The sequence below is a fragment of the Myxozyma melibiosi genome (assembly GCF_037950935.1).
Source record: "Myxozyma melibiosi strain Phaff 52-87 chromosome Unknown BZA70scaffold_1, whole genome shotgun sequence".
Classification (NCBI taxonomy): domain Eukaryota; kingdom Fungi; phylum Ascomycota; class Lipomycetes; order Lipomycetales; family Lipomycetaceae; genus Myxozyma; species Myxozyma melibiosi.
In genome coordinates, this window is record NW_027042915.1 from 2356682 (window position 1) to 2383384 (window position 26703).

The 26703-nt window shown below is 50.2% G+C and overlaps 8 protein-coding genes across 8 annotated transcripts; 5 read left to right on the forward strand and 3 right to left on the reverse strand.

The window, feature by feature from the left end:
* Positions 1–557: 557 nt before the first annotated feature.
* Positions 558–1417, forward strand: BZA70DRAFT_272646 (uncharacterized protein). Its single transcript, XM_064911698.1, has one exon. The coding sequence runs from the start codon at positions 629–631 to the stop codon at positions 1337–1339; it is 711 nt and encodes a 236-aa protein (XP_064771014.1). The 5' UTR covers positions 558–628; the 3' UTR covers positions 1340–1417.
* A 56-nt stretch (positions 1418–1473) lies between these two features.
* On the forward strand, positions 1474–2726 carry BZA70DRAFT_272647 (uncharacterized protein). The gene has a single exon (XM_064911699.1). It carries the CDS (start codon positions 1684–1686, stop codon positions 2497–2499), a length of 816 nt encoding a protein of 271 aa, XP_064771015.1. The 5' UTR covers positions 1474–1683; the 3' UTR covers positions 2500–2726.
* A 367-nt stretch (positions 2727–3093) lies between these two features.
* Positions 3094–5480, reverse strand: BZA70DRAFT_272648 (putative GTPase activating protein). Its single transcript, XM_064911700.1, has 5 exons — positions 5199–5480; positions 5005–5032; positions 4794–4866; positions 4661–4726; positions 3094–4582 (listed from the first exon to the last, which is right to left on the reverse strand). Exons 1-5 carry the CDS (start codon positions 5211–5213, stop codon positions 3130–3132), a joined length of 1635 nt encoding a protein of 544 aa, XP_064771016.1. The 5' UTR covers positions 5214–5480; the 3' UTR covers positions 3094–3129.
* A 612-nt stretch (positions 5481–6092) lies between these two features.
* On the reverse strand, positions 6093–7338 carry BZA70DRAFT_233446 (kinase-like domain-containing protein; the record flags this gene model as incomplete). The annotated part of the gene is made up of 2 exons (XM_064910259.1): positions 6093–6854; positions 6934–7338. 2 exons carry the CDS (start codon positions 7336–7338, stop codon positions 6093–6095), a joined length of 1167 nt encoding a protein of 388 aa, XP_064771017.1.
* A 3082-nt stretch (positions 7339–10420) lies between these two features.
* On the forward strand, positions 10421–14335 carry BZA70DRAFT_232880 (P-loop containing nucleoside triphosphate hydrolase protein; the record flags this gene model as incomplete). Its single annotated transcript, XM_064910247.1, has 3 exons — positions 10421–10621; positions 10721–11407; positions 11471–14335. Coding segments are annotated over 3 exons (3753 nt in total), but the record flags the coding sequence as incomplete, so codon positions are not given.
* A 1514-nt stretch (positions 14336–15849) lies between these two features.
* Positions 15850–20527, forward strand: BZA70DRAFT_31934 (P-loop containing nucleoside triphosphate hydrolase protein). Its single transcript, XM_064915023.1, has 3 exons — positions 15850–16817; positions 16877–19601; positions 19675–20527. Exons 1-3 carry the CDS (start codon positions 16065–16067, stop codon positions 20304–20306), a joined length of 4110 nt encoding a protein of 1369 aa, XP_064771019.1. The 5' UTR covers positions 15850–16064; the 3' UTR covers positions 20307–20527.
* On the reverse strand, positions 20498–21734 carry BZA70DRAFT_31899 (translation initiation factor SUI1). The gene is made up of 4 exons (XM_064915022.1): positions 21547–21734; positions 21418–21462; positions 21246–21333; positions 20498–21167 (listed from the first exon to the last, which is right to left on the reverse strand). Exons 1-4 carry the CDS (start codon positions 21565–21567, stop codon positions 20749–20751), a joined length of 573 nt encoding a protein of 190 aa, XP_064771020.1. The 5' UTR covers positions 21568–21734; the 3' UTR covers positions 20498–20748.
* A 401-nt stretch (positions 21735–22135) lies between these two features.
* On the forward strand, positions 22136–26587 carry BZA70DRAFT_272658 (myosin heavy chain). The gene is made up of 6 exons (XM_064911701.1): positions 22136–22632; positions 22686–22829; positions 22891–24120; positions 24192–25603; positions 25667–25784; positions 25899–26587. The coding sequence occupies exons 1-6, from the start codon at positions 22246–22248 to the stop codon at positions 26352–26354; spliced, it is 3747 nt and encodes a 1248-aa protein (XP_064771021.1). The 5' UTR covers positions 22136–22245; the 3' UTR covers positions 26355–26587.
* The last annotated feature ends 116 nt before the right edge of the window (positions 26588–26703 follow it).

Sequence of the window (26703 nt, forward strand, 5' to 3'; positions counted from 1 at the left end):
TGCTGCTGCTGCTGCTGCTGCTGCTGTTGAGATATCAATTGCAACTAGTCCTGCTTCTTTCGTATTTTCCGTTGATCGGCACAGAAGCCGCAGAAGCTGCAGTGTTGCGACGCGTGGTGACTGTGCCAGTGAGACAGACGGACTACTCGGAATCGCAGATGCCCTGCTTTACGAGGGGCTGTTTGGCAGTCACCCGTCTACTTTTTCATAGTCTCTGAATCGGATTTTTTTGCAATTATTTGTGAATTTTATGCATGTTGAGACGTTGCGGTTCGTGACATTCGTAGGGGATTGTGTAGTGTAGAATAATTGCCAGAAACATATTGTCGCTCGACCGCTCTACTGCCACTGCGCAGTAGTCATCAGTCGGAATAGCACAGTTCTTCTATTTTAATACTTATTACTATATCCAAAATCAAATCATTATGATTCAGTGAATTTAATACATCGCAATCAAGTAAAAAGTACAATCACCATCTACCAATAATTCCACATGCAATCCACTACATCTTCAACTCATCGTGCGGCTCTAAAATTATTATCAGTTTTTTTTATTTCATCAACCTTCAATTTTCAAATACATCTTCAGCCAGCTCCACTCACTGGTACCCTTACAAAACCACAGAAAATGAGCACTCCGCCAGACAACACAGTCTGCGACCTATGCGGCGAGTCCATCTGGATCCCGAATCCCGCGCTCGCAGACTCCTCTGACGACGACGAAGACATGGATCTCGAAGACTCCTCCCACGCCCACGGCGATTCCTCTTCCCACGCCCACAGCGGATCCGAGCCCGCGCTCGTGCCGGACGACGTCGTCCTGAACTTATGTCCTGTGAAGCATCACTTCCACTGGACCTGTTTCCTCGCCCACACCGCGCCGGACACCTTCTGCCCCAGCTGTCGCGCCCAACTCATCCCCGACGATCCGGCCGCGCCTTTACTCGCCACCGTGCGCAGCGACGGCGGCGTCGAGACAGACTACGATCTCCGGCAGACACTCAAAGAAGAGCGGCTGTACGCGCAGTACCCGAACCTGCGCCTGCACGAGGCGCTCTGCGACGCCTGCTTCACCGGCGACGAGGAGCGGGTATGGCAGCTCTTGGAAGGTAACCCAGACGAAGGCGACGAGGTCGTGACTGATTTGCCCGAGGCTAAGGATCTGGAGAAAGGGTGGACCCCGCTGTTTTACGCGGCTGTGAGCGGTAGGGAGGGAATCGCGCGGTTCTTGATCGAGAAGGGCGTCGATCGGTCGGCTAGAGATAAGTATGGGCGAATAGCTGCCGAGTATGCGCGCGAGGAGGGACACGAGAATATTGTACGTTTACTTATGGAGTAGATCAATCATAGAATAAAACATCTTATCTACAACTACATATAAACGCATGCCTATCTTCGATATTTCTACTTTAAAATGATCTCAGCAGTCAAGACTGATGTGTCCCAAACAGGAAACCCGTACCCTCAACAACTGAGCATCCGAGAGTAGAAAAAAAATATCGTGAACCTCCTACTACTCCGACCGCTCGCCTTTCACACATCAATTCACCCGTGGTCATCGATAAGAGGCTAGGGAAGCAAAAGGACAGACAACGGAGCAAGAAGATAGGACTATTTACGGAAGCAAGAAATATTCTGCAGAGCTAGCAACTTCCTCCACAAACACACACCTCACAATCCACCATGGCCTCATCACTGCGGTCGCTGGGTTTCAGCAACGCACGACTCTTGTCGCAAATGTCATACCACAGCCGCCACTCACTGTCACTATCACCTGCCATTGCCTCGGCCGCGCTCCGTTCGCAATCCTCCCGGCCGTTCTCACAGAGCCGCGCAGCGGCCGCCGCCGACGACGACTCGAATGCCACGCGGGGAGGATTCGGTAATAATTCTGCGCCCCAGAGAAGATACTCTCCAGGACAGAACGCAGGACCGAAGGGATACACTCAGCGGTACACCCAAGACTACCAAGACGGCGCGAGCAGTGCATCTTCGGGCAGCGCCAGGCCGGCGATTGATAACGCGCTCAACAAGCTCATCGACCGCTACCAGAACCGCAGCCAAAACACCACGGAGCGGCACAGGGAGGAGTACAAGGAGGCCCCCGGCACCGTGAGGCCGACGATCGTCGGTACCATCCGCCGAATGGATCCCGAGCTCGACGAACGCATCTTCAACGAGGCATCGAGGCGGAATGTTGCCGCGCCCAAGCTCGAGTTCGGCGACATCGTCAACCCTTACGATCTCGCGAACTTCGTCCGGCCAAAGTCCAGGAACGCGCTCGAGGGCGACAAGTTCAAGATCGCGGGGCTTAACCCGCTCGACGCGTGGACTGACGCCATCTTGCTCAGCGACTACGTCTCTGAAACCGGTCATATCTTGCCCTCCAAGGAAACCGGGAACTCGTTCAAGACCCACCGACGGCTGTCGAGAGCAATCAAGCGAGCCAGAGCTGCGTCACTTATCGGCGCCCATCATCGTGCTATTCCTCGTCTGTAATTCGTTTCCGACTAGGATGAAGCAGAATCGCACGCACTACGGGTTCCGAGCGTATCCCCTGTCTGTATAGAGAATGCCACAGAATGAGCTCCTGAATTCATGGGATTTTACCTTGGGCCGTGTTGATTGAGCATGCATGTACATACTATCTATTCATGTTACTGTCCTTTGTTTGTGTTTTTCCAGTATACAGTAATCGGATCTATATCCTTGTCCATCCTAAACACTACCACCTCATCGAAAAATCATGTAGCCTACTATATTATGCCTATACACACTATGGATTACCAACCATCACCCTCTCTCGCTTACCACCCCCCGCAAAACAAATCAAAAACAAACTAAACAAAACAAAATCAGAGTACGCCAATCAATGATCTAGCTTAGAACCACAGAATCGCTACTACCACTGTTTATTTTTTTTTCCAAGATGACAGACAATGCACTCAACTATATAACGTAATATACCGCGCTGCATGTTACGACGGGGAGATACTAGCAGTACATATATAGTTATAGCAGCGGCAGCAATAAAGTCAAGAATACAAAATGTCTTCTTCTCACCCCCCCCCCCCCCCCCCCCCCCACCTTCCACCCAGCTCCAAAACAAACAAAGAGATATAGATGCGTCTACGACGGCCCGCCGGGTCGCAGATGAGCTGTCGCGTTCTTAAACAGAGACTGCCACATATACGCCTCGCTCAACAGCAGCTCGATATCCTTCTCTCCCCAGTCCTGCGTCGGCAGGCTCTGCAAAAACATCATGATCTCTTGGAAATCCATCGTCTGTATCTGCGCCGACCACTTCACCAAAAACGCGGCACACACGTACAGATGGAACTCGGAAAACCCGGTCGGGCCTTCGGCCATGTATGTGTCCCACATCCGAATCGTGTTTTTGACAGACACCTCGCGCATCAACAGACAGTTCATCCATCGGAAACTAAACTGGATAAACTCCACATTCTCCTGCTGCAGATGACGGGCTAAGCCAGCGTCGATTCGTTGAGTGAGATCTTTCAGAGCAGCAACTTGCCGCTGAATACCCGGCTGCGCAAAAATATAGTTGTCTTGTATTCCGTCCAGCAGCTTCGTCAAGCACCAAAACGTATCGGCTTCCACAACATCCAAAACCTCTTTTGGTAGCTGTCCTGGGTCGTAGGACTCTATATCCGCATCAACATACGCCGACAAAAACACCTGGAAAAACGGAGTGACCAGATCGTTGATCCCTTGCACGTAGCCACTCGCCGGATGCCGAATCGCCCACACGTACAATATCCGCTCAAGAGCTCGCTGTGTCGATTCAAAGCTATAGAGCTTTAGATGTGGATTCGTTCGCGGAACGTCGATGCTGATTTGATGCCACACCGCATGGTCGATACCGTTATTTGTACTCGAGTTGATGCTTGCTAGGTTTCCCGCCGCCGATCCAAATGCCTGTCTCACGCCATCGATATACTCCTTTCGCTTGCGAGCGAGCGTTGTCACTCGCCGCTCGGTGTTGGACGGCAGATACCCCAGCATTAACTGCCACGCCATCGGCCGTAGCTCATCTGGAATACCCGACCACGCAAGATTTCTCAAAGCAGCAATATCCACATTCGACGGCTGCAGAACCCTCTTGAACTTGTTTATCCGCGCAATCCGTGCATTAAGAGCTTCAATCTCTGCGGGAGAGGTGTCGCTGATCGATGAAATGTCCGGCTGGTAAATCATATGGAGCGCGTTCGCGGGATCTTTGACTATGCGCTCATACTGGGGTTTCAGACTATCGAGTCTAGGTGATGGTCGACGCGGCGCAGGGTATAGATCCGCATGAGATGAATGTATCGTGTCTGGTTGGCTTATTGTGGAGCCTTGGCTGGATGTCGATAGCGAAGGCGGAGATGTGCTGTATGATGATGAGGAGTGTGCCGAAGACAATGAGTTGACGGGCTTGATGCCAAGCGCCATCACGTCAACATCTAAAGAAGCGTCCCAGTCGTCATCAAGATCTGTGTATGTAACTTTCCGGTCCAGTTTCGGACTCGTCGGGGGCTCAGCTGATGATGAGCTCTTGGATGGTTTTGTGCCGTTCGCCCTGTATCGAAATCAGCAATCCGCCACTAAATCTTGTCTGACCCTAGACTTCGATAACATAATTAACAAAACAACATACCGAGCAATATCTGCGTGCGAATACCCAGCACCGTATGGCTTCATGTCGTCTGATAGCAGCAAGGGCCTGGGAGACGGAGTTAGAATGAGCAGAGGTGAGAACAAGGAACGAGATCAGAGGCGAGTGCGCATACCGATATCCTTGATTCTGTTCAAGAAATCTAGCAGATGATTTTAGGAATGTAGCAGCAGGTGTACTCCGTCCATCTGTACATTATAATCAAGGTTAGCACTGGATCTTTGTCGTTGTTGGGCCCCGCCGAACTAGTAAGTGGCACTGCGATCCACAGCACCGCAGGCTACTATTTCAGGAAACCACGATAAGAAATAGAGTAGCAAACATACCCAGCTGCACCATTTCAGGGCCACCGTACTGCTTGGAAGAAGAAGTAAGATTAGTATTCGAACCGCACATCACAAACAGAGCTGAATCTCGTGGCTTAAGGATAATCACCCAGCGCCTCACCGGGATCCAGATTAAACCACTTAGCCTTGCAGCTAAAGCAGAGACAGAACAAGATCGCAATAGACAAACTCACTTTCTTTGAACTCATTAAAGCCAGGAAGGAAAGGAGATGGGAGGAGGGATCGCGTAGGGAACCTTTCGTAGGGTGTTGGCGGGTGCTCGTCTCCTCTAAATTAGCACTCCCAGCCGATCGAACAGGACAAGATTAAGCAGATCGCCGAGGGAATACCGGGCCGAGGGCAGACGGGGCAAAAGATCTATAAAGCAGACTATGCGACGGTGAGCGTGAACAAGAACGAGGAGGCTTCCTGCACGGACTCAGTGGCTATTCGCAGTGGTTGATGATCTGGTCTGGGTATTGTGTACTAAAGGAAGGCTTGTCGATTACGTTCGCAGGATGAGATTAACGGAGTCCAGCGCACGTGATATGTGGCAGTGCGCATGAGGCGTCTGTGGCGCGACTTCCTCGTCTTCTCTATTAGAGCACATTCTATTATCTATATCTAGTTCGAACTCGCGATAATAAATAAAGAAGCAACAAAGAAGGGGAAGAGACAAACGAGAGAACACAAGACTTGAGCCACGCAGATAGCAGATATGTGTAGCCTGCGCTCGCTGATCACTCAAAACATACGTCTGTACTTATACAACACCTTGAGCATCATCGATTAGTCTGTCTTTTAACAAATATGCACATGCGACCATTCGCCCGAGACAAAGAAAGAAGAACGTAGGAAAAACACGAATAAATACAACAATTACGCAAGGTCATTGCACGCCCCAAATGAGATGTCTGAACAAAAAAATTTGGAAAAACAGAAGAGAAAGCGGCTGGTAAAACTCGCACATGTGGATAGCTCATGTTGATCAGAGTCTTAGCACCGATGCTAAAGAAATAAATTAAAAGGCAAACATATAACAAAATTAAACGCCAAAGATACATAAACAAAATGAAAGGAAATATCGACTATGATGCTGGAGCCGTCGAGGCTTCACTGGGCGACGATGTGTTTTCTTCGGACTCGGTTTGGCATCCCCTAAGCCAGGGATCATTCATAACCTCCTCCATAGTCGGTCTTTCGGAAATATTCCGGCTCAGCATTTTCTTGATCAGAGTCACGCTTTCTTCACTCATAATATGAGGTATCCGCAGCTCGGCGTTCATAATCTCAGTACCGTCGTAGAACGGGTTTTCCTTGTAGATGATTGTGTAGAGCAAGATTCCAGCTGCCCACACATCCTGCTCCATTCCGCTGTACAGCTGACCTCTGAGCACCTCTGGCGCTGCATAATCGATCGTGCCAACAAATACTGAGAAAGGGCCGTTTTTTATGTATGCAGCACTTCCGAAATCGATGAGCTTGATGTTTCCGTCGCCGTCGAGGATTATGTTTTCATCCTTGATATCTCGGTGTACCACCCCCACTTTATGTAGGTGGTAAATCGCACTGGCCACTTGGAAGAAAATGCTGCGGCATTCATCCTCATCCATCTCTGTCCGAAGCTCGATGTAGTCAAACAGATCCATACCAGGTATCCCATGCGGAGCCATCTCGATGTAGTAGTTTAACTCGTCTTCGAAATAGTCTAGCATATCAACAACGTTCTTGTGCGGATAGCTCTGTAGATATTTCAGAACGTGAATTTCGAGCGGCAGCGTGCCGATCTTGCGATCTCTTATCCAGGTATCGACGAGGATGCGCTTCTTGATAACATACTTCAATACAACCTTCTATACGCAGCAAAAAGTTAGCAATAATGACCACCACTTCCCGGTCGACAACAGTACATACGAGAACTTCACCCACCTCTTGCCGTGGTGGCTTATACTGAGCCAGTTTTACCTGGCCATAGGCCCCTTGGCCCATGTCTTCCAAAATAATGAACCAGGAGATGTTTTTCCGACCCGAGTAGACGTCAACTTCTGGCGATACAACCAGATCCAACGAAACCGTGGAAGCCTTGCGCTGATTCTCATTCGTGGCGGTAGCGTCGGACTGTGCTTGCGAGTCCAAGGATAGTCGGTCAGAGCAATCTGACACTGTCTCCGAAGATGATGCTGATAAACTGGGAGTGGACGACTTGCGTGGAGTATTTGTTTTTGAATTGGTCGACTCGGAAGAGTTATCAGGGTTGCCGCTTGCTGAATCTGGCTGTTCCTGATCTAGGTCAATAGCGCCGACCGCGGACGCGACCTCGGCCTCGATATTCATGGATTTTTTCGTAGGAGATGAAAACGACGAGTGACTTGGAGATCCTCGAGAGGATGAGTAGGATGAAAAGGCAGAGCCTTTGCTGGCCGAGAAAAAGCCGGTAGAGCTCATGCCTCTTTGTGGCGAACTTGATGGGGTTGATCTAGACGGCGAGTTCACTATAACAACATTCCTATCGTGTACAAAGGGAAAAGTCGAGGCTGGAGATTCCGGAGCTAGTGTGGGTGCAGTTCGCTGGGCAGTGAACGAGGGCGATGAAGGCGGAGATGATGCGGGAAAGTCGGTGGTTGATGATGATGCGAGCGGCATCTGTGGAGGAGAGGAATAGATTGCAAGTCGGTAAACGCGAACGCAGAGCGGGAGAGGAGCAGCTCTCACAGCAGTTCACAGAAATATATACAAACAAAACCCTCTGGATCTCTCCTGTCGCTCGTTGTCGGATTCTGAATCGTTTATAGGTTTGACCGGCGTGGATGAATACGGATAACGATCGGATGAGGGCTACAAAGACACATCCAGGATTCGTTTCTCGGCTGAGAACCGTCACATGGTGCTGTTTATTATGGATATGAAAGCTCGGAAAACAGCACACAAAGTAAGTAGTATGTCTCTGTACTATAGTATCCATAACAACATATAATTTTTCGATTTTTCCTAGTTGCTGCGGCAACGAGCCAACATCTTACAGCTGTTACACAGTTATCGCCATAATCATCGTTATTGACTGATAAGTCTACTCTGTTGGTATCGGTCGGTGTAGATTGCATATTTTGCGCGTTGTGGGCACTGAAGATCCACTGCAAGCGTTCAGAATCTAAAAGAAGAGGATTAGGTAAGATTGATATAAATGTTACTAACATTTGATAGGGTCTCGTGAACGGAATCCAGAAGCGGTTCTTTGAGCTCAAAAACATATCAGAACTCCGTTAGAATGTTCATTTGCTCGTGTATTATATAGTTTCGCCTTGTGGGTCCCGCGGAGCTGTTATACTGATTGCATTGGCTCAGTGCATTGTTTATCATAGACAGCTGTCTAGTTTCCACTAGGTCAGGCCTAGCACGTGAGCCAGCAAGTAACAAAATCCAGCGGCAGTGCAGCATATCATTTGAATGCAACGAGAACCTGTTCGACCCGACACGCGCTTTTTCTCTCTAACTGCATCGCACCTAACTGACTGAAAGATAATGTTAGTGATAAGCCGTCACCTTCCGCCGCTCTAGCGCGAGCGATTTAGAATCGCGCTCAATATAAAGAATGCGCCGTTAATCCTGGAAGTTGCTTCCCGAGAAAACTCCGGGTGCGGCTTCCAGAGAAGACGGAAACAATAAGAAGTAGAAATCAGCCATCGAAGCCGGTATGTAGCGGAATGACAGAGAATTAGACAGGTGGCGACGCTGGCTGATAAAAAGATCAGCAGCTCTTCGCGAAAGCTCATTAGTCCAATGGCAAAAGGCCGATTAACCGACTGCCTGTTCTGTCTAATCGCTCCATGAGATATCGTCGGTGGCGTCGCTCAGATCCCAGAGCTTGGACTGAGTTAATAGACGTCTCATTTCTGCAAACTTCTCCCAGCTGGACAGCGCCAGAATGATTTAGGGGCGCGTGGTCCGAACTGGTTGGTCTGAGTGGCACCTGCCCGCCTGCCTGCTATCTTCGGCGGCTCGGAGCCACCGCTTGCGTTGCTGAGCACGGGACCTCCAAGTCTTATCTCACTGAGGTATAATCTTGGCCGTTAAATACAAAGAGGAATGCAGACAGATAAGACGAAGCTGCCTGCTGGTTCCGCAAAGAAGATTACATACTGAAGATAAAAACTCGACGACGGAATAGCGAAATAGATGGAACTTCGGCATGGCTCAGTCATGTTTCTGCGCCATGGAAGACTTGGCAACGCCAGTGAAGTCGGTGGCGTATAGGGTACAGTTAGTCAGGGATTATTCTACAGTTGACCGGATCGCATGTTCTCTTGTCAAGGTTACTGTATATGGTTGTATTCGGACCGTAGTATGTGAATGCGATAGAGAGACGGACAGAATAGCAGACTGGTTATTAAAAACTGATGTTATTTTGCAAGAACCCTCTATTCTAAAAAGCCACCAATTAACTGCTGTTTGATTACTCGCCTCCGATCAGAGCAGTTTATAGAAGGCTTGGTGTTTGCAGGCAGTCAAATCAATGAAAGCAAGGAGTGAGGATCTATCTTGAGTCAACAGCGAATACGACGTAGGTCCACGATAAGCGACTGATTGCCGTTGGCTGCTGGTGCCGGTCACTGTGGTATCGCGACAATTCCCCGGAATCTGTGTACAAAAGCGGTTAACTGCGAGACTCTCACACTGCTGCCGGCGCTGCCGTTTGACAGATGTCTGCAAGCCATCGCAAGCCTGGCGCTCTTCGCGGTGGAGCCCAATCCCTGAATCGGGTGCGCACAACCAGAGGAACAGATTGCTAAATACGGCTAGTGCAAAACCTACCAACGCTTGCCACAAAGCTTGGTTCGGAACCGACGCTCGCTGTTTTGTATGCGGCAGTTTAAACATTTGATTGCTTGGGACCGCCTTCCGCTTTTCGGGTTAGCGCGGTTGGAGTCTGTACGAGCTTTGTCCGCCTAAGATATGATACCAGACAGCCGATAAGGATTCACCGGGCCCGTTCTTCTAGATAAATACAATTCAGCCCTCGTTTCCTACCAAACGTTCTCTTCTCTCTCACGTTTCGATTAGCCTATTCGTTTTTTGATTTCTGTTGGTGGTTCTATTCGCACCGAACAAATCGAAATCTACGTCTATTAATCTGGTATGTGTTATGTGTTCCGCGGACTATCTCTATAAACCAGCGCGAGCCGGTGCTGACCTCCTGTAGAAAATGTCGGAGAAGAACATGGTCGACGAGAAGACCCCCTTACACCGCTCGTCCAGCATCTCCGACGTTGCTGAGGGCTCGATCTCTTCCAAGGGCTCCCTAGGATCGTCTACTCTGTTCGACAAATTCCGCTTCAGAAAATCCAGCTCAAAGTCGTCCTCCATCAAGTCGTACGCCGCCCTCGAGCCCGCCGATGAGTTTTCCAGCCTGCCCGAAGCTGAGGCGCAAGTCCTGCGCGACCAGGTCGTCACCAAGCCCTCTCCTGCCAACTACTTCACTCTTTACCGATACGCAAATGGCGGTGATAGAGTCATTCTTCTCCTCGGATTGACTGCTGCCGTTCTCGAGGGTTGCCTGAAGCCTGTGATGGCTTACCTTTTTGGACGCGTCACAAACACCTTCACCGACTACCAGCCTGGTGTCATGTACAACTCGACCATGAATTCCTACACTTATAGCGACGGTTCTTACTACAACACTACCAATGCTTTCGGAATGGAGACTACTCCCATCACCCAGGACGAGTACCAGCGCATCATCAACAACCTGGCTCTCTACCTTGTCTATCTTGGAATTGCCGACGTTGTTTTCTCTCACATCAAGACTTTTGTTTTCATCGATCGCGGTGAGGTTCTCTCTGCCCGCATTCGTGAGCACTACCTTGCCGCCACCTTGAAGCAGAACATCGGATACTTTGACAAGCTTGGCTCTGGTGAGATTACCTCGCGCATCACGGCAGATACTATCCTCGTTCAAGAGGCCATCTCTGAGAAGGCTGCTTTCATTGTCGCCAACACTACCACGTTCTTTGCCGCAATGGCTGTCGCATTCTCGCAGTCCTATATCCTGACTTTCATCATGCTTGTTATTCTCGTCTCTATCATCACGACTACTGGTGCTGCCACTGTCTTCATGGTCAAGTACGAGACCAAGGCTCAGGACGGATACTCTGTCGGTGGAACTCTTGCCGAAGAAGTCATCTCCAGTGTCCGCACTGTCCAGGCTTTTGGTGTCGAGTCGGTCATGGCCGCTACCTACGATAACTTCTTGAAGATTAGCGAGTACTGGAGTATCTGGTCTGGTATCGCAGTTGGTCTGATGTCTGGCTCCATGTATCTGTGCTCGTTCAGCACTGATGCTATGGCGTACTGGCAAGGAGGCCGTATGCTTGCAAACGGTGAAATCTCTGCTGGTACCATCATCACTGTACGTTCCTCTACCTCGTCTCGTTTCTCCTTCAGAGATACACATTACTAACTTTTGTTCTAGATCATCTTTGCCATCTTCCAGGGTGCTTATGCCTTTGCCTTGATTTCTCCCTACCTGAACTCGATGACCTCTGGTATCGCTGCCGGTTCAAAGATCTTTGCGACCATCGATCGCGTGTCTGCTATTGACTCCTCCGACGAGAGCGGAATCACTCTCCCCGAGATCAAGGGTGACATCGAGCTTACCAACATCAAGTTCATCTACCCTTCGCGACCCAACGTTACCATTCTCAACGACTTCAGCCTGAAGATTCCTGCGGGCAAGACTGTCGCCTTGGTCGGTTCTTCGGGATCGGGCAAGTCTACTATCATCGGTCTGATTGAGCGCTTCTACAACCCCATCCACGGAACCGTTACTCTTGATGGTCATGACCTTACTTCCCTGAACATCAAGTGGCTTCGTCAGAACATTGCCTTTGTGCAGCAGGAGCCTACTCTCTTTGCCTGCTCTATCTTTGACAACATTGCCTATGGTCTTATCGGAACTCAGTATGAGCACTGCTCTCGTCAGGAGAAGGAGGCTCTTATCATCGAGGCTTGCAAGCAGGCTAACGCCTGGACCTTCATTGAGAAGTTCCCTGAGGGTCTTGACACCAGCGTTGGCGAGCGTGGATTCTTGATGTCTGGTGGCCAGAAGCAGCGCATTGCCATCGCTCGTGCTATTGTCGCCAACCCCAAGATCTTGCTTTTGGATGAAGCTACCTCTGCTCTTGATACCAAGTCCGAGGGTGTTGTTCAGGAGGCTCTTGACCGTGCTTCCAAGAACCGCACTACCATCGTCATTGCCCACCGTCTGTCTACTGTCAAGGATGCTGACTGCATTGTTGTCATGCGCCGTGGAACTATTCTTGAGATGGGCTCGCACAATGAGCTTCTGGCCATGAACGGTGAATACTGCGATCTTGTCAAGGCTCAGCAGATTGAGACTTTGAAGGAGAAGACCCAGGCTAAGATTGATGAAGAAGAGAAGGCTGCCGCTGCTGCTGCTGAGGACGGAATCGAGCTCACTAGCTACCAGACCGCTGGCGCCAACCTCGGTCTCGCTGCTACCAAGACTCGCCAGTCCGCCGTTGGCTATGTTGACCTCGAGGCTGATGAGCAGCCCGAGCCGACTTTCACCGAGGCCTTCAAGTTTATTTACGATCTTTCTCGTCCTGAGATGTTCTGGAACGGTGTCGGAATGTTTGCTTGCTTCATGAACGGCATGGGTTATCCTGCTCTTGGTCTGCTCTGGGGTGCTCAGATGGAGGCCATTGGCACCATCTACGATCTTGATTACCTGAAGTACATCCTTCAGCGCAACGCTGGTTTCTTGTTCTTGCTTGCCTGCTCGCTTGGTATCTCTAACTTCACCTCGGGCGCTTCCTTTGGGTACACCTCTGCCAAACTTGTTCGTCGTATTCGTGACATGTCCTTCAAGCAGCTTCTGCGCCAGGAAATTGCCTTCTTTGATCGCGATGAGAACACTGTCGGATCGTTGACCGGAACCCTTTCCCGCGACGCTCAGTCTGTTCAGGGCCTTGGTGGTATCACTCTCGGTAAGATCGTGGACGCTTTGATGACCGTCGTTGTTTCTTGCATCATCGCCATTGCGATCGCTTGGAAGTTTGGTCTCGTTATGACTGCTAGTGTCCCCGTTCTCATGTTCTGCGGCTTCTACCGTTTCTACCTCCTTACTCAGTTTGAGTCCAATGTGAAGGTTGAGAACGCCAACACCTCGACTTTTGCTTGTGAGGCCACTAGCTCGATCAGAACCGTTGTGGCTTTGACCAGAGAGTCTGATGTGTGGGAGACTTACCACGCCAGACTTTCCGCGATGATCCGCAAGAACCGTCCTGCTAGCATGAAGTCCGCCTTCTTCTACGGTCTTTGCCAGGGCAGTATTTTCATGATCATGGCTCTTGCTACCTGGTACGGTGGTACTTTGCTTGGCACTGGGGAATACACCTTGTTCAAGTTCTACTTGGTCTTCATTTCGATTGTCTTTGGTGCCGAGTCTGCCGGTTTCGTGTTCTCTCTTGCTCCCGACATGGGCAAGGCTATCCAGTCGACGAAGAACATCAAGACTCTGCTGGAGCGTGTCCCTGCTATTGACTCGTGGTCGCAGGAAGGCGAGGATGTTCCTGAGGATGTCCAGGGTGATATTGAGTTCAGAAACGTCGAGTTCAGATACCCTACCCGTCCTGAGGTTCCCGTCCTGCGTGGATTGGATCTCACCATCAAGGCTGGTCAGTATGTCGCTCTTGTCGGTGCCTCTGGATGCGGCAAGTCGACGACCATCTCTCTGATTGAGGAGTTCTACCGACCGAGCGCCGGAAAGATCATGCTTGATGGCCACGATATCTCGGACTTCAAGATTGCAAAGTACCGTGAGCAGATCTCTCTCGTCTCCCAGGAGCCCACTCTTTATGCTGGCACCATTCGCGAGAACGTGAAGCTGGGTTCGCACAAGGAAGTTACCGACGCCGAGGTTGAGGAGGCTTGTAAGCAGGCCAACATCCACGACTTCATCATGTCTCTTCCTGAGGGCTACGACACTCTCTGCGGTTCCAAGGGTGCTTTGCTCTCTGGTGGCCAGAAGCAGCGTATCGCTATTGCGCGCGCTCTTGTTCGCAAGCCCAAGGTCTTGCTCCTCGATGAGGCGACTTCTGCTCTTGACTCTGAGTCTGAGAAGGTTGTTCAGGCTGCTTTGGATGCCGCTGCTAAGGGCCGCACTACCATTGCTGTCGCGCACCGCCTTTCCACTATCCAGAACGCGGACGTCATCTTTGTGTTTGAGGCCGGACGCGTCGTCGAGAAGGGCACACACCAGGAGCTTCTGGCAAAGAAGGAGCGCTACTACGAGTTGGTCAAGCTCCAGGCTTTGGAGGAGCATTAATCTACACACTCAGATGACTTTTGTCTGATTTGATTTTTTTCCGCTCTGTTTTTTGCTTTTCATTCATAGATTTTTCACAGATGTTGAAGTTGGGGATTGGGGATTTTTGCAAAGCATTACAATGCATTTGAGTCTTGGGGTGGTAGAATCGCTAAAGATCTTTATGATTTTCCTGAGCGTTGTTGTTTTTTTGCAAAGTATATTTGTGGCGTTTCTGTTTTTTGCTCTTTGGGATTTATATTTATTTAGTTACGTATTGATGCTATTGTCACTCATTTCTTAGCATCGATACGGTACTAGACTACTCGTTCATTTTTTCTGTGTATGCTTAACGTTGTACATAGTCTACCTCAATATATATAGAGATATTTCAAGCTATCAGTTGACAAAAGCGGGCCGAGTAATTTTCGTCGATAGTTTCGGGTTGTGATGGCAGAGAGCAGGAGTTATATAGCAGACAGCTTCTGATGAGCAGTCGCTATGCTATCTGGATAGATTCAGTGCATCACATATGCTAAAGGCACTACGAGATACTTGCTGCATGTTTGGCGTAAGGCTTGAAGGATATTGAGCTGACGATACTACTGACTCACGCGTCGAGACGGTGGTGACTCGCTAGATATCTTTGTTAGATGATATGAAGCCGCACTAACCCGGCCCGGCAAAAGCTGCAGGAGTTCTCGCTGCCAGTCGACACTTTTTCATTCGCGTTTTGATACGAACAAGAAATGTTGCGAGCAATTAGTAATGTCATACTCGAGTGCGCTGTATGTTCCCGGTATTTGGCGCTGGCGTCTCTGGAGTTACGAAATCCGGATTCTGTAGATGAAGCCGTGGCTGAGACAGGTCTTGGATGACCTGAGTCAGCACTGACTGGGAAGGACCGACGAACAGCTACTAGTAATGCACGAGCTAGAGACTGAAGCGGTGGGGCGAAGACTCATCTGGGGCTTTTCACCGTAAATCTTACACCCGAGGCCGCCACAGTGGATGTTGAGGGGCGGAAAAGAGGAGAAGTGTGGATTTCAGGTCGAGCTCATTGGCGGAAGTGATAGCGTGCAAACTCCGAGGAGGTCGTTTGCTGCCTACCTCACTTGAGCTTTCGATTACATGTGTATTGGCAACTCCGGCTTGTTCATCATTAACCATAGAGATCCTGTAAACACGGGCACTCACTGCTTGAAGATATTCGACTGTAAAAGCCAATAAACGTGGCCAAATTCCATCTATGATCTTCGCTGATGAAATATCCAGAAACTCAAATGGATTTATTCGATGCTGAATCATTGTTGCCGGAGGGCATCTTAAAACCCTTACCCGCGTCCTTATCGCAAACCTTGATATGAACGCAGACCCGAGCCTTTGCCGCGTGACGGCAGGGGCGGAGAAGGAAGAGGTCGGGGTGCTATGGCGAGAAGAAGATGTACTGGAGTGATATCTTTAAGAGGTGCTGTAGAGAATGGAGACTAGCAAGGGACCCGGTGGGATCCACGACGGCTTGGTGTCGGAGGAGGCAGACGAGCGCCATGGAGATTTGGAGTTCCCAGCAAGGACCTTTCTGCCGTTGACATCCACGGACCTTTCCGTGTTTAGCGTCCGCGCCGAGCCTCAGCCCAACCGATAAGTCCTCCAACTCTCTCATCTTCTCCTTCTCTCTCCCTTCGCGCCTCTAGAGCTCCTGGTTTCTGGCTTTTATTCACCCATCCAGGCCGGCACTATGGCTTCTAACGAGAAGACAACTAGCGCGACTCCTACTCAGGACACTCCCCTTCTTGGGAACGAGCAGTCCTCTCAGACCGATATCACCAAGGTTGCTGATGAGTTCTCCTTCCTTGCTCCCCGCGATGCCCAGATCCTCCGTGAACAGGTCAGCGTTCCGGAGGTTCACGCTGGATTCTTTTCCATGTTCCGCTACGTGACTCCCTCCGACACCGCTCTTCTGATAATAGGCTCTATCGCTGGTGTCCTCGAAGGCGCCGCAAAGCCGCTCATGACTGTGGTCTTTGGCCAGCTTACCCAGCTCTTCACCGATTACTACCGATACAACCCTTATGACAGCCAGATCTTCTTCAACGGCACTTACACCGACTCCTTCTTCAACGGCACCTACTTCAACGGCACTGCCGCCAACAGCTCCTCTTCCTGGTCGCCTTTCAACAGCACCGAATTTGGCTTCGACTACTATGAAGACTTCATGAGCAACTACATCTCTCCCGATGAGTTCCAGCGAAGAGTCAACTACTTGGTTTTGTTCTTTGTTTACATTGGTATCGCCGACGTTATCCTCTCATACATCATGATGTACATCTTCATCGACCGTGGAGAGGTTCTCTCTTCCCGTATTCGCGAGCAGTACCTCAGAGCCACCCTCAAGCAGAACATGGGCTACTTTGACCGTCTGGGATCCGGTGAGGTTACTACTAGAATCTCATCTGACACCCTACTTGTTCAAGACGCCATGTCTGAGAAGGTAAGATTACATTTATGGCTTTTTATCAATGGACGTAAAACTAACCCAAACACGCGTAGGTCGGCTTTATCATTTCTAACGTGACCACCTTCTTTGGTGCTTTCGTTGTCGGATTTATTCGCTCGTACAAGCTGACCTTCATCATGACCTCCGTTGCGGCCTTCATCATTGCTACCTTCTTCATCTCTTCCGGAAAGATGACCAAGTACTACAAGCTCGCTCTCGGTGGTGTCTCTATCGGAGGTACCCTTGCCGAGGAGATCCTCTCCAGCGTTCGTATTGTTCAGGCTTTCGGCATCCAGGATCGCTTGTCTATCAAGTATGACACCTTCCTCGCCGTTTCTGAGAAGTACGCCATCAAGGCTGGACTTGCTGCCGGTGTCATGACTGGTACCATGTGGCTCGGTGTTTTCTCCAACGATTCGCTCTCTTTCTGGCAGGGAGCTCGCTTCCTCGCCCGCGATGAGCTTACTGTTGGCGCCGTCATCTCGATTTTGATGGTCATGGTCCAGGGAACTTACGCCATTGCCAACATCTCTCCCCATGTCCGCAGTCTTACCAACGGTGTTGCTGCTGCTGGCAAGATTTTCCAGACCATCGACCGTCAGTCGGTTATCGACTCTTCGCTCGAGTCTGGAAAGAAGCTCGAGAAGGTCAATGGTGATATTGAGCTCCGTGACATCCGCTTCATCTACCCTTCGCGTCCCAACGTCACCGTTTTGGACCACTACTACCTTAAGATCAAGGCCGGTCAGACTGTCGCTCTCGTCGGTGCCTCTGGCTCTGGCAAATCGACCATCGTCGGTCTTCTTGAGCGCTTCTACAAGCCTCTTAACGGTGAGGTTCTTCTTGATGGTATCAACATTGAGGAGCTCAACGTTCACTGGTTGCGTTCGCAGATCTCTCTCGTCTCTCAGGAGCCTTCTCTTTTCTCGTGCTCTGTCTTCGAGAATGTCGCCCACGGACTTATTGGTACCCCCTACGAGCATGTGTCTCCTGCTGAGAAGGAGCGTCTTGTGAATGAGGCGTGCAAGCAGGCCAACGCTATGGATTTCATCAACAGCCTTCCCGAGGGCATCAACACTGATGTCGGTGAGCGCGGTTTCTTGATGTCTGGTGGTCAGAAGCAGCGTATTGCTATTGCTCGTGCTATTGTTGGTAACCCCAAGATCTTGCTCCTTGATGAAGCTACATCTGCTCTTGATACCAAGTCTGAGGGTGTCGTTCAGGAGGCTCTTGACCGTGCCTCGAAGAACCGCACCACTATTGTTATTGCTCACCGTCTGTCTACTATCAAGGATGCTGACTGCATTGTTGTCATGCGCAGTGGTGTTATCCTTGAGATGGGCACTCACAATGAACTTCTGGCCAAGCAGGGCTCCTACTACGAGCTTGTGGAGACCCAAAAGATCCACCAGCAGAAGGAAGAGCTCATTGCCGAACTTCAAAGCCACACCCACGGAACCTCCTCTACTGAAGGCTCCAGCGACTCGATCTCCTCTGTTGACGAGAAGGCCTCGTACGATGCCGAGAACGAGAAGGTTGCGAGCGAGACTGAGCAGCTTCTCGGTCTTCACAAGACCAAGACCGGCAAGTCCATGTCGAGCGTTGCCATCGGCGAGCTCGAGGAGAACAACGCTGAATACGGATTCTTTGAGACTCTTAGCTTCATTCTTGGACTTTCCACTCCCGAGATTCGCTTCAACCTTGTCGGTGGTGTTTTCTCGGGAATTCTCGGGCTCAGTTATCCTGCTCTCGGTCTGTTCTACGGCCGTTGCATTGAGGCTTTCCGCTCCTACCCCCAGGACCGCGAGTTCATGCTCAGAGAGGTCGACGTTTTCGCCGGTCTGTTCTTCATGCTTGCCTGTGTTGCCTTCCTTTCCGCTGTTATCTCGCTCAGTATGTTTGCTTATGCCGGTCAGAAGTTGGTTCGCCGTATCCGTCTCATGACTCTGCGCCAGATGCTCCGTATGGATATCGCTTTCTTTGACCGCGACGAGAACACCACTGGCTCCCTTACCAGCACTCTCTCGCGTGATGCTCAGGCTGTCGACGGTCTCTCTGGAACTACTCTTGGTCAGATCCTGTCGTCGATGATGATTGTTGTTTCTTCTGTCACTCTCAGTGTCATCGTCTCTTGGAACCTTGGTCTCGTGTGCTCAGCTACTGTGCCTATCATGTTGTTTGCTGGTTTCTACCGCTTCTACATTCTCGCAAAGCTGAACCGCCAGAACCAGAGCTCGCACATGGCCTCTGCCGCTTACGCGTGCGAGGCGTCCACTTCTATTCGCACCGTCGCCGCTCTTACTCGTGAAGACGACGTTATGCAGCACTTCAAGGAGGATCTTGACCAGCTCATTGTTCATAACCGTCCTTCAAGCCACTACTCTGCCTTCTTGTACGGATTTGCCCAGGGTATGGTCTACTTTATCCTGGCTCTTTCTTTCTGGTACGGATCACGTTTCCTTCGCACCAGAGAGTACACTCTGTTCCAGTTCTACGTGACCGTCATGGCTGTCGTCTTCGGTGCTCAATCTGCTGGTATCATGTTCTCGTATGCTCCTGATATGGGTAAGGCGTACCACGCCACCCAGAACATCAAGAGACTGCTCGAGATGGTTCCGTCGATCGATCCCTGGAGTGGTGAGGGCCAGGCTCCTGGCGAGGTCAAGGGAGAAGTCGAGTTCAAGAACGTGCACTTCAGATACCCTACTCGTCCCCAGGTTCCTGTCTTGCGTGGACTGAACTTGAAGATCAAGCCCGGTCAGTTCGTGGCGCTTGTCGGTAAGTTTTTACTCTTTATTTCAGTGACTCTATATCTGCCAGTTAGGTCTTTTTCTAACATGGAATATAATAGGCTCATCGGGCTGCGGAAAGTCCACGACTATTGGTCTCATGGAGCGCTTCTACACCCCATTGGCTGGCCAGATTTATCTTGATGGCCAGGATATCACAAAGCTGAACATCAACATGTACCGGAAAAACATTGCTCTTGTGTCTCAGGAGCCTACCCTGTACGCAGGTTCGATCCTGGAGAACGTTCAGCTTGGCAGCAGCGACCCTGTGACTGAGGAACAGGTCATCGCCGCTTGCAAGCAGGCCAACATCCACGATTTCATTATGTCGCTCCCTGATGGATACCAGACCCTGTGTGGATCCAAGGGTGCTCTCCTTTCTGGTGGACAGAAGCAGCGTATTGCTATTGCCCGTGCTCTTATCAGAGAGCCCAAGATTTTGTTGCTTGACGAGGCTACTTCTGCTCTCGACTCCGAGTCGGAGAAGATCGTCCAGGCTGCTCTCGATGCTGCCGCCAAGGGCCGCACTACAATCTCCATCGCTCACAGACTTTCCACCATCCAGAAGGCTGATGTTATCTTTGTGTTTGAGCACGGAAAGATTCTGGAGTACGGAACTCATCAGGAGCTTCTGAACAACAAGTCGAAGTACTACGAGTTGGTTCAGATGCAGGCGTTAGAGGCTTCGGAGTAAGAAGCCATACAGTGAATTTGATTTATTAGATTGGAGGGTATAACATGGACGGGGGATGAGGTTTTTTATTTTTTTGAGTCTATTGCACAACGCATAGAGTAGGAGATTGGGTATACTTAAACATTTTTATTTTTCTGTTCTTTATTTCTGTACATTGCATCATTCTTTTTCTTTTTTCTTTTTTATATTGGATGAGAAGGATGCCACCCACACACACAACTTCAACAGTCGCAACTTCAACAGTCACAAAGTCTCTCCTTAACGTTTGCTTTTTTTGTACACTTTTGGTTACTTGCGTTAGTTTTATATAATATACGTGTTTTCGAAAGCAAAAGACAATCTGCGATTGAGCGTAGATAAGTAAACTCGAGGATGAATCAAAACCGTTGATATTGTCCAGATATATTATACAGCTCGTAAAAAGTACCAGGATAAGTTGCGCTTACTGCTGCGTCTTCTTCTTCGGCTTATCCTCTGTTCGTTCCACCTTGATACCGTCCAGTCCCTTCTCCTCAAGTAAGCTAGTCACGTAATCTTCCACCTCATCGCCGACATCTCCCTGAATGATAATCTCATCCTTTCCCTCAACGTTTTTCGTAACAGACGCACCAGTGGCAAACTTGGAAGCAAAAGTTTTCGCCAACTTCTTGGGATCGATACCAAACACCTCAAGTCCAGAGACGGCAATGACATGTTTCCTCTTTGACCGCTCAACTCGCTTGACGATGACTTTACTGGCCAACTTCTTCTTGAGCTCTTTCTCGGCTTTTGTGGCTTCCTTGGCTTGTAGCTTCTGGATCTCGCGCTCCACTTTCTCTTTGGCTTCGAGCGATAGTCCTTCTGTGGTTTTAGCTAGCGAGTCTGGTGGTTTAGAACGATACGATGTCAGCTTTGCAATTCTTCGCACACGATATTCATTTCAGGCAATCGGTTCTTTACCTTCTGAGTAAATCCTGCTGTACACGTCTGGGTGCGCGTCTTCCAGCCATTCTTTGCACTTTGCTAGTGTTCCTCCAAATTCACAGTACTGTACAATACAAATCGAGTCAATACTTGATTGCCATAGCATTGCAGCAGAAGGCGGCATAGCGCAGTACAGGTTAGATCATACCTCTGGTGGGAAAGTGCACACACCACAATACAATACGGAAACCGCCTAAAACATCAGTCAGAGATTTGGCCGGGAATAAAGATAGCCGTGTCGTGTCTTTGGAGTCACGGATCAATGTGTAAGATGTACCTTGATTCCTTCCTCAGCCATTTTTTGAAGTGTTGGAGCAAGATATGGAAAGACGAGTCAAGTGTATGTAGGAATCGACTTTCTTTAGACGATATGCACACGGAACAATATATAGGTTGTTGATCCAAGACGCAAAATCACTCTCCAAAGCCTGATATCCCGCTGAGATTCAATTAACAGAATCAATATTTTACCACTGGTGGTTGATAGTGGGGTTTGTAGAGATTCAAAGTACAAGCCCCATGAAAATTTTGATATCGTTGTTGCCATGCCGACTGCTAATGTTTACGTGCACAAGCTTACGTGCCCGAACCCTGAGATTTGTTTGTTTAGTTTATCCCCCGCTCGGTAATCGTATTGAGAGAAGTTGAACCAGCTGATTGCTGCAATGATTAACCAGGCATAAAACCATAAATTCCAAAGGCATCTTATGGTTGTTTGCAATCAGCAGTTGCTTTTACTTTGTATATCTGCTTCTATACTGAGGGAAGCACTAGTAGTTTCAGATAGAGGCGCGTTCAGATTGTGATTCAGACTAGGCTGAGTCGCGCGGCCGGCCAGTTTGGGACTTTGTACGCCCGCATGCCAATCAAGGTTTGTTTACCTCTCCTAACCTTCAACCATCGTACCAGCACCAAATCGTCCTCCAGCTTTCGAACTATTCAGACTTGATACTTCCGAAAGACAGAGGAATTCACGATGATGCGGCCTACGACACCGTCTTCCGGCGCCAGCACGCGGTCCGCGTCGCCGACAAAGCTAACGCCAATCTCTCAAAATCTTCCTCACGGCCGCAACTTCTCCATCTCGGCCAGCACGTCGCCCAGCAAGCGAGTGCACACGTTCACGCCCAGTCAAATAAAGAGCGTGCTCGAGCAGAGCGGCGCGGATTCAGATCGCGCTGACGCTCGCGAGAGCTCTGCTAGCGGGACCACTGACGAGGGAGTTGTTGTCGAAGGCGATACCTCGGAGTTTGCAGGGAAGAAATGGGTGTGGATTCCTGATACCAAAGAGGCTTTTATCAAAGGTTTTGTTACTGAGGAGGATGAAGAAGGAATGCTACATGTGCTTTGCACCGATGATACGGTAAGTCTCTTCTGTCGATTTGTAACAAGGCAGCGATAGCTAACATTGTGTAGGAGCGTATCGTCAGTAAGTTGGATGCGGAACGGGTGAATCCCCCCAAATTCGATAAGGCCAATGACATGGCGGAGTTGACCCATCTAAATGAGGCATCTGTTGTCCACAACATTGAAACCAGATATCTAGCAGACATGATCTACGTGAGTCTTTTTTTCCTGCTACCCAGTCAGCAACTATTGGGTTCCTAACATCTCATATCAGACATACTCCGGCCTGTTCCTGGTTGCTGTCAATCCTTATTGCAGCCTTCCAATCTACAGCCACGAATACACATCGCTGTACAAGAATAAATCGCGCGATGAACTACCCCCTCACATTTATGCGATAACTGATCTTGCATTTCGAAACATGCTTGAGATGCACGAGAATCAATCTATTTTGGTCACTGGTGAATCGGGTGCAGGAAAGACGGAGAATACCAAGAAAGTCATCCAGTATTTAGCGGCTGTGACCTCGAATACCTTGCCTGGACTGAAGCCTCAGAGTGGATCGTTTGAGCAACAGATTCTACAGGCAAACCCAATTCTCGAAGCATTTGGAAACTCTCAGACCGCCCGAAACAACAACTCCTCTAGATTTGGAAAGTTCATCAAGATTGGATTTAGTCGTTCGGGCCAGATCTCTGGAGCTTACATTGACTACTATCTTTTGGAGAAGACTCGAGTAGTGACCCAGAGTCCTTTGGAAAGAAACTACCATGTGTTTTATCAGTTGCTGAGTGGTGCAACTGAGCCTCTGCGTCAGCTCTTTCTTCTAGAAGGAAAGGTTACGGACTACAACTACGTCAAGGGTGGTAATAAGACTATCCCGGGTGTCTCTGATGCTGATGAGTTTAAGAGGCTGCTGGAGGCGTTTCGAATCATGGGATTCACCGATCGCGAACAAGAGGATTTTCTTCGAGTGATTGCCGTTGTGTTGCACATTGGAAATCTAGAGATTGGTTCTGAGAGATCCTCTGGACAGGCGAAGCTTCTACAGTACTCTCAGGCAGAGAAGTTGTGTCACGTTTTGGGTGTTCCAGTTGACGCGTTTGTGAAGGCGCTGCTTAGACCTAGAGTCAAAGCTGGTCGGGACTGGGTTGACCAGTCTCGTACGGCGGCTCAGGTACAGTTTTCGATTCATGCGCTAGCTAAAGCGATCTATGAGCGGGGATTTGCATACCTCGTTAATCGCATCAATGAGGTGCTCGAACGCGACAACGGAAGCGCGACGTTCATTGGTGTCCTCGATATTGCGGGATTTGAGATCTTTGAAACAAACTCGTTTGAGCAGCTGTGTATCAATTACACAAACGAAAAGCTGCAGCAGTTTTTCAATCACCACATGTTTGTTCTCGAGCAGGAGGAGTATGCGCGGGAGAATATCGAATGGCAGTTTATTGATTTCGGCCATGATCTTCAGCCAACGATTGACCTGATTGAGAAAAGCAACGTAAGTACTGCTACAGGACCCTATTATGATGTAATTTTTAGAGTCTCGGTTGACTAATGATTTTACGATAGCCTATTGGAATCTTTTCCTGTTTGGACGAAGACTGTGTGATGCCGCGAGCGACGGATAAGTCGTTCACGGAGAAGCTGCATGCACTCTGGGATAAAAAGTCAGACAAATATAAGCCGTCGCTGTTCAATCAGGGCTTCCGGTTGACTCACTATGCTGCCGAGGTTGACTACAATACCGAGGGATGGCTAGAGAAAAACAAGGATCCATTGAACGACAATATCACGCAGCTTCTTAGCCAGTCAACGGAGAGCCACATTGCCAGACTGTTTGGAGAAGATGGCGACGCAGGAGCAAGTAACGGCGTGCATCGCAGAAAAGGATTGTTCCGCACAGTTGCGCAGAGACACAAGGAGCAGTTGACGAGCTTGATGGGACAGTTGGGCTCGACGCACCCACACTTTGTTCGTTGTCTGATTCCGAATCACGAGAAGCGCCCGAAGAAGATGGACAAGATGCTAGTGCTTGACCAGCTGAGATGTAACGGTGTTTTGGAGGGTATCCGCATCGCTCGCACCGGATTCCCCAACCGATTGTCATTCTCCGAGTTTAGACAGCGATATGAGATTCTGGTCTCGCGCGATGATGGCTATGCGAAGATGACGAGGGCCCAATCGACGTCAGGGTACGTCGATGGACAGCGAGCGTGCAAGACGATCGTTGAGGCGCTGAAATTGGACAAGGCGGCCTACAGGGTTGGAGTTACAAAGGTGTTCTTCAGGGCGGGAGTGCTCGCCGAGCTCGAAGACCGGCGGGAGAAGCTGGTGAGAGAGTTGGTGACGCGGATCCAGTCGCGAGCACGAGGGTATATTCAACGACGACAGGCCAACAAGAGGCTTTACAGAGCTGAAGCGGTCCGTGTTATTGCGCAGAACGTGAAAGCATCGCAGATTGAGGACCCGTGGTGGAAGATGTTTGTGAAGATGCAGCCGCTTCTGATTGCGCAGCGCGAGACGGTAGCTAGTCTTGCTCGTGATGGAGAGTACCGGAAAGTGGTCGGGCAGCTCGAGGAGAGCGAGAAGGAAAGCCAGGCCGCACGTGAGCGAGCGCGCAAGCTGGAAGCGGAGCTGAAGAAGATCGAGGAGACGCTGGAAAGCGAGCGAGCGCTAGCGCTGGACAAGGAGGAGATCTTGCGACGATCACAGGGGCGCGAGGCAGATCTGGAGGAGCAGCTGGCGAGCGCGCTCGAGGATCTGGATAAGCTTGAGGCGCAATGCGAGGAGCTGCTCGAGGCGAAGCGTAAGGCGGACCGTGAGGTGGAGTTGTGGCGTGGAGAGCTCGAGAAGGGGGCGCGGATTATCGGACAGCTCGAGGGAGAGAAGGGGGAGCTTGAGAAACGGATTGCGACATTAGACAGCGAGCTTGCGGCCAAGAATGACAAGCAGGGCGCTATCTCGAATGCGATGGAGCTGCTGTAAGTATACTATACTACAGTTTAAAGAAGACAGTTGCTAACTCGAGGATATCGCTTCTACAGGAACCAAGAGATGTCGGTGCTGAAGACGATTATCAACCAGCGCGAGCGGCAATTGACGGAGACCGAGGACCGACTGAAGCAATCGGATCGGGAAGTCGAGGAACGGTTGGAGCAATCGGTAAGTTGTTTCAAGCTTTGGATCTACTCTTGTAGTTTGGATTACGCGTCTCAAAGGAGGTGGCTGTAATGTTTTTTGGGTTTTGGTTTCGCTAACGAGAGCGTCGTACGACAGAGGGTCCGCTATGACCAGAGCCAGCGACAGATGCATGCGGCAGTGCGAGAGAGTCAGGAGCTGCGCGAGCAGATGACGAGTCTGAGTGCAACGTGTCACAAGATGGAGAAGATGGTGGAGAGAAAAGAGCGCGAGCTCGTGGCGCTGCGGGCCGAGCTGGAGGGCGTCAGCGGAGCGAAGAAGCAGATGAGCGGTGAGAAAATGGAGCTGGAGAAGCGAGCTGCGGATGTCGGCCGACGGCTGGCGCAGGCCGAAGACGAGCGTGAGACGCTCCGAAAGGCGGTGCAGGCGGCCGAGGCAGAGGGAGAGCGCCTGAAGAAGACCCTGAAGAAGAGAGACGAGGAAGAGAACGCGCGGCGGAAGCAGAAGGTGACGATGGAGAAGGCTGGACTGCGTGCGGTGCGAGAGGGACTACGCGAGGCGTTGGCCAAGCTCGAGGAGCTCGGCGGCGAGTGAACGTCGTCTGGCCGCAGTAAATTTTGTTTATTCTAGATATGCGGATCGCGTGAGCTGTTTTGTTTTGTTTATTCTTAGTATACCACACCGACAAATACGATCCTTAATGCTTGAGTGAATATCTCTCTGAACTTGGGACGGACGACGATGTTACATAAGCCCTGACATCACCGGCCGCGCATGTCGTAGGTGGCCGCGCGTCAGTGTGAGAGGGGAAATTGGAACAGCGAAATTAAATCTGCGATGGTCCGTGGCGGTGCACAGCACGCTGGTGGGGGGAGGAACTGAGAGCGGTGGCGGTGCTGCGGCTTGCCGGCTACCGCTGCCGAGCTTAATCCGCCCAGAGTCA